General features: G+C 44.9%; 1 protein-coding gene across 3 annotated transcripts; it reads right to left on the bottom strand.

Annotated features, from left to right (window-relative positions):
- Positions 1–2,384: 2,384 nt before the first annotated feature.
- Positions 2,385–8,819, bottom strand: LOC117347042 (colipase-like). 3 transcript variants are annotated; one of them, XR_004536709.1, is made up of 3 exons: positions 8,648–8,819; positions 5,650–5,759; positions 2,385–3,547 (listed from the first exon to the last, which is right to left on the bottom strand). XR_004536709.1 is itself a non-coding variant. In XM_033917349.1 (3 exons), the coding sequence occupies exons 1-3, from the start codon at positions 7,848–7,850 to the stop codon at positions 3,517–3,519; spliced, it is 237 nt and encodes a 78-aa protein (XP_033773240.1). In that variant the 5' UTR covers positions 7,851–8,437; the 3' UTR covers positions 2,385–3,516. The 3 variants fall into 3 exon arrangements, 1 of the variants encoding a protein (XP_033773240.1); XR_004536708.1 differs by having other exon boundaries at positions 8,654–8,819; XM_033917349.1 differs by lacking the exon at positions 8,648–8,819 and adding an exon at positions 7,755–8,437.
- Positions 8,820–9,070: the final 251 nt, after the last annotated feature.

Raw genomic sequence — 9,070 nt, 5'->3', positions numbered from 1 at the left:
TGTTCTAGAGCAGGCTTGTCCAACCTTTTTCTATCAGGGTCCACATTTTATATTGTCTAACATTCGGAGGGCCAAAACATGCACCGTTGTATTTTGCCATATGCTTCGTCAAATCTAGTGTGTCATGTCCTCCCCTCCCAGCCAGTCTCTCTCTCTCTCTGGGTCTCATCTACCTGCAACCTACATCCAGTCTACTTGCTGCCTCATGCACCTAGGGTTGCCAGATTTCCTCTTTAAAAAAATGAGGACCAGCATTCTTATAGTTATCTATTCTTAGCCTTGGCTCTCGAATATCCTCTAATTGCTCTATTCTTTGTCATTTGTAGATTTTCTGCAGTAGTTTTTCGGGGCTGCTTTGGTTGTTCTTTGGAAGGGGGAGAGGTGGCAAGGTTAAAGTTTGGTACTCGTGGAGAAGCTGTATGCGCTTTGTGGTTTTGTGACCTGCATTTGTTGCGAGTTATGTTGTGTTGTCTTTGCAATATATGTCTTTGTCTACCAATAAAAAACAGATTTAATCATAAAAAAAGAGGACACCTGGCCCCGCCCCATTCTGCCCTTTGTTCCGACCCTGCATGTATCTCTCTGAGGTAAATGTGGGCGGAGCCTTAGGCACATGGACTGTGTTGTCCCCATGTGCCTAAGGCCACGCCCATTGGAGGGGCCTAAGGTAACTGGGTCAATTCTGGTTTTCCGAGGCGCCTAATGCCCCACCTGTGGACGGGTACTTAGGCGCCTGGCCCAATCAGGCCCTAAGGCCCGCCATTCGAAGGATGGTAGGCCTGCCGGGTGGACGGGCTTAGGACCCGTCGGTCCGGTCAACTTACCATAAGTCAAGGGGAGTGTCGGGGGTAGGGGTGGTGATCGAGGTGTCGCAGGTTTTGGGGGGGCTGATAGGGGTTTGGGTGCCGATCGTGGTTTTGAGGTGCGGTCACGGGGGGATGCACCATGGGCAGGAGGGGTCCCTCTTGCCCGTTTCTTAGGGGGTGGGGGTCACCATGGGCAGGAGTGGTTGAGCTCCCTTCTTCCCATATTTTAGGGGTGGGGTGGGGGGTCGCTGTAGGCAGGAGGGGTTGGGTTCCCTCCTATCCATATTTTAAGGGGGGTGGGGGTCACGCCTTGGCAGGAGGGGTTGGGCTCCCTCCTGCCGGTATTGTGTCGGGAGTGGGGGTGGATCGCGATTGCGGTAGGAGAGATTGGACATCTCTCCTGCTGCAATCGTGATCCCTTCATCCCCCAAACTGCTACGAACCGTGGCAGTTCAGGGGCAGGTGATCGCAATCACAGCAGCGGAGATGAGCCATCTCTCCTGCTGCGATCATTGCACGGGGAGGGGGGGGGTGGATTCTGAAACCGGTCTTGTTTTTGATAGACACCGATTACAGAATCTAGCTTTTAGGGGAAGGACTGGCCCCTCCTTTGCCTACTAGGTCTTGTTTTGGGCGTTTGGGACTTAGGCTATTTTTTGGTTGATAATGTGTTTTAAGTTTAGATGTAGTGGTGGTCTGGGTGTTGAAACTGCTGAACGTAGAGGTAGGCCATTCTCAATAAAAACCCTCATTTTGGACGTTTTTTGGGAGAATGGACATTTTCCCTGCTGCTACTTTCAGAGTTTAGGGCCTTAGGCCAAAAGGGGACTTAGACTTTTTTTTGATTATGCCCCTCCACGGCTGTACATTATAGCGCAATATAAACAGAAATGACAAAGTATTTATAAACTTTTAAGATAGAAAAAGCCGATTCGCATGATGATGCAAACCTCCTTGAAATTATTGTTAGGGAAAGCAGTGAATAATTTAAAAAAAAAAAAAAATGACTACATTCCATACATGAACATAATTTAACTCTAGACAGAAGACTAACTCACTGGGAATCGTGTAAGTGCAGGTAGAATGGAATTTCTAAGTACCTATTTTACTTATAATTTTAATGCACCCTATTGTCTATTTTCTGTAAACCGCTTAGAATCCTAACGGAGTTTAGCGGTATGTAAGAAATAAATTACATTACATTACATTACATATATAGAGGTCCTTGGGGGTGGGGTTCTGGTAACAGAATAGGAGTAGGTGGCAACATGTGGAGAGGTGCTGGGGGTCAGCCTATGTGTGATGGAGTCTAGACATGTATAAAAGTGTTGCAGTGTAAGAGAAAGTGCATGATAGTGTAAGTTCAGGTACAGTACACAATTGGAGAGGAACTGTGGGTTGGGATTGTTGCCAGTGCAAGTTCTGGTACTGTGGACATATGGAGAGGTTCTGAGGATTAGGATGCATGTGATGGTCTACATCAATGATTCCCAACCTAATGCTCGGGACATACCCAGCCAATTAGACTTTCAGAGCACCCACAATGAATATGCATGACATAGATACAGTATATAGCAGTGTTTTATAAAGCTCAATTTTCTGCAAGGAATCTTACGGTTTACAATAAGTTTTGGAAGCTACATTGTTAGAATGAGAGATGGTTGTTGAGGAAGGGGTGGAAGATAAAAGAGGTGATTATAGGGCGAAGAGATATGTCTTAAGTTTCTTCCTGAAGTTAAGGTATGTGGTGGATTGTCTTAGGTGTGTTGACAATTTGTTCCAAATGAGGGGACCTTGGTATTCAAAAGTAGCCTCAAACATCTTCTTCCGCCGTACTTGTCAAGGTGAAGTTTGAAGCATTACGATACACATTAATTGAAGGAGGAGTGTGGAACTTAAATGTCGGAAGTTAGTCCCTCCGAGTTTTCTCCATAGGTCGCTTTGTGGGCTATGCAGGCTAACTTGAATTGGATCCTCTCGTTCATCGGTAGCCAATGCAGTTGTTCTAATAGTGGACTTGCCCTCTCATATCAATTCCTTTTGAGAATTGGTCTTGTGGCCGTGTTGTGTAGTAGTTGGAGTCTCTTGTGTTCTTTTTCTGTAATACCACAGTATAATGAGTTGCAATAGTCCAGGTAAAGGATTAGGACAGACTGTGCTACTGTCCTGAAACTGAAAATGGAGGGGTGAATGCAAATTTATCAAATGCTTGTTCATTGGTTGGAGAGTTCTTAGGTTCATTCATGTATAAAAGATAAATGGGATAGACAACTAGGAGTGACTAGACAGGAGCTGGGGAAAGCTATACGATAAATGGGATAGACAACTAGGAGTGACTAGACAGGGGCTGGGGAAAGTTATACGATAAATGGGATAGACAACTAGGAGTGACTAGACAGGGGCTGGGGAAAGCTATACGATAAATGGGATAGACAACTAGGAGTGACTAGACAGGAGCTGGGGAAAGTTATACGATAAATGGGATAGACAACTAGGAGTGACTACACAGGGGCTGGGGAAAGCTATAAGGGTGAATGTGACTGAAAAGATGCTGAGAAACTAGGCGTGGTTTCAAGGATGAGGTGAAGCCTTCTTCCTACACAGTAAGCTATCTGTGCACAATCTTGGAAGTGATAGTTAAAGATGAGTTGAATCTCTGTAGATGCTGAAGTCACTGCGGGTTCTGTCAACCTCTCATGTCAAGCACATCTCAGGGCTTCGCTTTTGCCACCTCTTTTGGACTACAGGAGAAATAAAAACCAGGATTAAAGGATGTTTAGATTATGTTGCTCTCCGAGAGAGATGCTGGTGGATTAATTGTGAGATGTCCTGTCTGTCTGTCCAAATTAGATTGTAAGCTCTTCTGAGCAGGGACCATCTATTGCATGTTAAATGTACAGTGCTGCGCACACCTTTCAGTGCTGTAGAAATGATAAATAGTAGTATGAAATTTCTGATAGAACGTCTAAGTCTGATCTTTTCTCTCAAGATGTCCAAAAGTTGGGGCAAGGAGATATCCAAACTTTTTTTTTTTTTTTTTAAATGACCTATTTGGACATCTTGGCTGTCAGGACATACAACCTTAGGATGCCTAACTCTGTTCGCCATTTTTGACCACAAAAACATACAAGTTCAAAACATCCATATCCAGACCATTTGGACATGGGAGGGGCCATACAGATATGCCAACAGAGCAATGGGGCACCTTAGAGGGCAGTGCTGTGAACTTCACATAAAGGATGCCAGATGTACATCTCATCAAAACCACCAGATTACTTCAGACACCTGTGTGCCGCTCTATTAGGGTTTCCCCTACCGGGTTCTCCTGTTCTAGACACAGGTATGTAATGTTTCATTCAGATCTTTGTGGGGTGGGAGGGATAAGTAGCCACTGGGGGAATGTGATGGGAGGGGGTCATTACTTAATCTCTCCAGTGGTCGTCTGGTCAGTCTGAGTTCCTTTTTGGCACTTAGATGCTTTTAAAACTGGATATCTAAGTTCTGTCCTAGACATTTTGAGAAATGTTTGATTACCACATGAAATCCAAGTTCTAAGCTTGCCCAAAGCCCACCCATAACATGCCTCCAATATGCCCTCTTGAAGCCTAGCAAGACATCCAGAAAGTTGACTTTGTAAATCGGCACTTGGATGTTTTTGCATGAAAAACATCCAAGTGCCGATATATGCCGTTTTTTGGACATCTTAGGGCTAGAAGATGAACTAAAGTCTCCAATCGTCACTAAACTTATGTGACTGGTTTAGTGACCGATTGTATTTGCTGACCTGATGCACAAAGCATCAAACTGCGTGGTTTTCCATGCGGTCATACATTCTCTGATTCTGGTATGCAAATAAGGTCATTAATATTAAAACTAGGGATACAGAGGGAGGAGCCCAATGCCCTGATTGACTCTGTCAAGCCAATCAGGGCCTTAGGTTCCTCTCTCCCTCTGTATCCTGATATACAGACAGAGGAGCCTAAGACACTGATTGGCTCAGATGCCTAAGGCCTCTCCCAGTGTAGGGCCATAGGTGGGCTCAATTGTCTAAGCCCCTCCCCTGGGAGGGGCCTTTTGGCATCTGAGCCAATCAGGGCCTTGGGCCCCTCCCCATGTGTCCCAGGATGCACTGGGAAGGGAAAGACCTGCCATTTTGCAGTGGTGGGCCTGGAGAGCAAGAGGCTCTTGGCATCCCTCCTGCTATCTATTTTTAAGGTATGAAGGAGGTTTGAGGGTTATGGCAGGTGGGGCCGGGAGGCATCTGGTGGCAAGAGGAAGTGGGCATATCTCCTGATTTTATTTTAGGAAGGGGAGCGGGGAAGGGGCCAACTCGGTAGTGGGGGCATGGTGAAGGGGTTGTCAGTGCGGGCGAGGTTGGTTTACAATGGCAGGAAGGAGTGGGCATCACTCCTGCCAATTTTTGAAGAAGGGAAGGGGGTCAGTTAAGGGAGTCGAGGGGGGGGGTCAGTGTGAGGGAGTTTTGTGGGACAGGAGGGAGTGCCCCTATTAACTAACATACTCTTAATGAGAATACTTCTCTATATGTGGACCTGGAACTGTCTTTGGCCATTTGCTCCTTGCCAGCTGCTGTGCTTGTTTCCATATCTGTTAGTATAAACTGGGTACCTACCTACCTGCAGCTCTGACCATTATTGGCCAGGAATCTCCTAGCAGTGATGGGGAAGGATTTTTAGGAGCTTGGCATCCTCTCAGATTGAACTCTATAGCTTTAGCCCAGCGGTCTCCAACTCAAAATAGTACCTAGCGGGCCACAAGTTTGAGACCACTGCTCTAGAGCGTGCATTGCTCTTATTTGAAGGCCAAACTAAGAAATGCTACTTACATCATATAACATTTCTTGTACTCTGAGCAAAAGGAAAACCAATAATCGTCCACTTTCTTGCAGCATTGACTCTTACACATAGCATCAGAAACACAGAGATCTCCGTCTGCCTGGAAAACAAAATAGCAAAATCTTCCTAGCAATTTTGACAAAGAGGCTAAAACGTCCTCCTGGAAGCAGGGATGGCCCAAGTGTATCTGATACTCCAGGCAAATCTTCAGCTGTGTGCCTCTCAATAATGACTTAAGACCCTACCCAGTTCCCTCCCCATTAATAATATCTCCTCTTTTGTCCCCTAGTTCAGCATCTCTCCTTTAGACCCTTTGGTCAGCATCTTTCATTCCCCTATCCAGTATCTCCCATTCCCTTTCCTAGTCTTCTTTCTTTTAATAATTTATATTCCGCATATCCTACAATTCTATGCGGATTAGAAATTAGTCAGGTACTCAAACATTATTCCCTAACTGTCCCAGCAGGCTCCCACTCTATCTAATGTACCTGGGACAATGGGGATTAAGTGACTTGCCCAGGGTCACAAGGAGCAGTGCGGGATTCAAACCCACAACCTCATGGTGCTGAGGCTGTAGCTCTAACCACTGCACCAGTGCACACTCCCAGCTTCACCATCCAGCATTTCCACTTCCTTCCTCTGCCCCCTCCCCACGTCCAGCATCTCCCTTTCACTCTGCAATATTGTTGCTGCCTTTGCGATGCTGCTTTCTTACCGCTAAATCAAATTCTGTAATAGTTTGTCAAGTGCGCACTGAGGGAGATACAGAATCCACTCGCACAATTATATCACTATAAATAATAATTTTGTGATTTGGAAGTCCTGAGGGTGAGTTGCATAAGTCGGAAAAACGCAAAGCGTTCAGTACTTATCTCATGCAAGAGCAAAAGGCTTAGGGCTCCTTTTACTAAGGTGCGCTAGCGTTTTTAGCGCACGTAGGAAATTACCGTGCGCTATGCTTCTAGAACTAACGCCAGTTCAATGCTGGCGTTAAGGTCTAGCGCGCGGAGCAACGTAGAATGTGCTATTCCACACGTTAAAGCCCTAGTGCACCTTAGTAAAAGGAGCCCCTAATGCAGTACACCATCACAGGATCTTCCTGAGTGCGCAATAATAATAGTGAAGGGTGTAAACCCACTCAAATAATAATATAAATATAGGGCTCCTTTTACAATGGCGCATGAGCAGTTTTAGGGTGCACTTAGCGCGCTTAAGATAGACTGTGACAGATAGGAAAAAATGCTTGAGTACCTGATTGTAAACAGCTTAATACAGCACGTGCAGCAGTATATAACCCCCCCCCCTCCAGAGCAGATATTGTGATGTCATAATGCCTCATTCCACCAGTGCCTAAGAGCCAATCACATCAGTGATGTCACAATGGCTTCATTATCCTTGGCTCACATAAGAATCAGAGTAGGAATGGCCACAAGCTTTGCTTTGAAGAATGCTGGTGTAGAAGGACCGAGGTTGAAATAGACACTAGAAAATGACATCGGATTATTTCCCCCTCCTAGCAGTACAGTAAGTTTTGCTGAGCTCACACTTTCCACCAAAAACATAGTGGTTAGAGTGGCTTATGGGCCTGGGTCCTCTTTTCTGTGGTTCACTGGCCCACCCACCAGGCTACTTAAGGCCTCTGTCTGCTCCTCGACCTGGCTTTCCCATACCAAATGCTGCTGTTCTAGAGACAGATATGTACTGTTTCATTTACAATGTTAGGGATGGGAGGGGGGGGCATACTTTCATCTCTCCATTGGTCTTCTGGTCAGTTTGGGTACCTTTTTGTCCCTTATTCATTTTTAAAACGGGTCTAACTCCGAACGTCTAAATGAAACCTTGAATGTCTTGAAAAAGCTTCGATTATCCCTACAAGACATCCAAGTAAAATAAGCCCCATATTGTCAACATATTTTAAACACCAGCCACTGCAGGTTAAAAAAAAAAAAAATCCAAATATTTAGCAGCCGTTCCCAGACAGTGGGTGCTGCTGAATACCTAAAGTTTGCGGTCAGCACTGCGGCTAATTAGATAAGGCTTTTAAAATTGGTTATCGGATTTCATGAACTTGATGGGTTTTCCAGTTTATACCTACCAGGTTGGTAAACATATTTGTACTCCAACTGGAAGCCCTGATCCAGGTAAGGGTGAACAGCAGGAGGAACAAAGCTCTTCTCATGGTGCGGTCCATTTCTTACACTCACTGTCCTCCAAGTCGGAACCTGATCTGGGATCTAATGCTGGACATTAGTTCATGCCTAGATCTATATAGCTCATCTTTTGTGTCATGTGACCAAATCCCAGCCATTCCTGCAGGCACACGTTTCTAGTCCAGATATTCACAGCAATCTGTGCTTTAAAATACCATTAATACTACCTGACATTTAAATGGTCACACAAGACTCACTTTTCATGTAAAGATGACAGAGGTGTTATTAGGGAAGAGTAATTATAAATCATGCTGAAAAAAAATTATTCTGAAGAAATGCAGAAAACGATATCCACTGTTACCAGTCTCCTAGATGGAAAAATATCCAAATCTGCATGCAAATGTATTGTGAAGATCCTGAAAAGTCAAACTAGCTATAGCCTTCATCTTCTCTCCCAGTCCTTGAAGGCTGCCAACAGGTTAGGTTGTCAGGATACCCCTAACTAATGCTTGAGAGAGATTTGCAGTGGTGGCCATGCAAATTTTTCTCATGGATATTCATTAAGAATGTCCAGTATTTATCTTTCCTCCACTTTAACCCGAGTATCCATCTCTCTGCCCCTCCATCTTCATCTTCTCTTCCATAAGGCCTTGCATCTCCCCCACTCCCAATATCAGTCCTTTTAATTTTCACGACCCCAGCCTCCTTCTTTCAGGCCCAGTATTAGACCCCCTTCTCTCACCCTCATCCTCAGTTTGTTAGCTCTGAGCCCCCTTTTTCCCTGTCCTTGTATCAGACCCTGTTTCCAGGCAGCATTTGCACCCAGCATCAGATTCACCCTTACCATCTGCCAGCATCTGACATTAGGGTCTGCCCACCCTGGAAGTGACATCGCTAAAGAGCTTCAGTTTAAGTTTCATGATTTTATCCGGTGATATTGGTTTGTTTTCTATTAACTTTGCTTTGGTGGTATACTGGTTGAGGGGAGGATCGAGTTATGCTGCCATTACAGTTTGGTTTTTTTTCCCTAACCTTTGAACCAGCTCCGTAGAGATTCCGTTGAGATCGTAAGATAAACAGTGGAATTTCTCACGCTCTTGAGTACTATGTGCAATTGTGGTCACTAGGTTTATAACAAACTGAAGAAACTATTGGATTAATATTATAAATGATTTAACCAGGCAAGAGAGACTCTGACCTGGTTAAATCACATTGGCTGAATGATGCTCAGATTTTTGCTGTAGTGGCATACCAAGAAGAC

Source organism: Geotrypetes seraphini, chromosome 13, assembly GCF_902459505.1.
Source record: "Geotrypetes seraphini chromosome 13, aGeoSer1.1, whole genome shotgun sequence".
In the NCBI taxonomy this organism is placed as follows: Eukaryota; Metazoa; Chordata; class Amphibia; order Gymnophiona; family Dermophiidae; genus Geotrypetes; species Geotrypetes seraphini.
This window is presented reverse-complemented; position numbering and strand designations above follow the sequence as displayed.

Bases quoted from the DNA above. Each gene is read 5' to 3' on its own strand.
- LOC117347042 (XM_033917349.1), bottom strand. From the start codon at position 7,850: ATGGACCGCACCATGAGAAGAGCTTTGTTCCTCCTGCTGTTCACCCTT. The intron at 5,760-7,754 runs GTAGGTATAAAC...TTTGTTTTCCAG, and splicing joins CAAATATGTTTACCAACCTG to GCAGACGGAGATCTCTGTGT. The intron at 3,548-5,649 runs GTAAGTAGCATT...TTTCTCCTGTAG, and splicing joins TACAAGAAATGTTATATGAT to TCCAAAAGAGGTGGCAAAAG.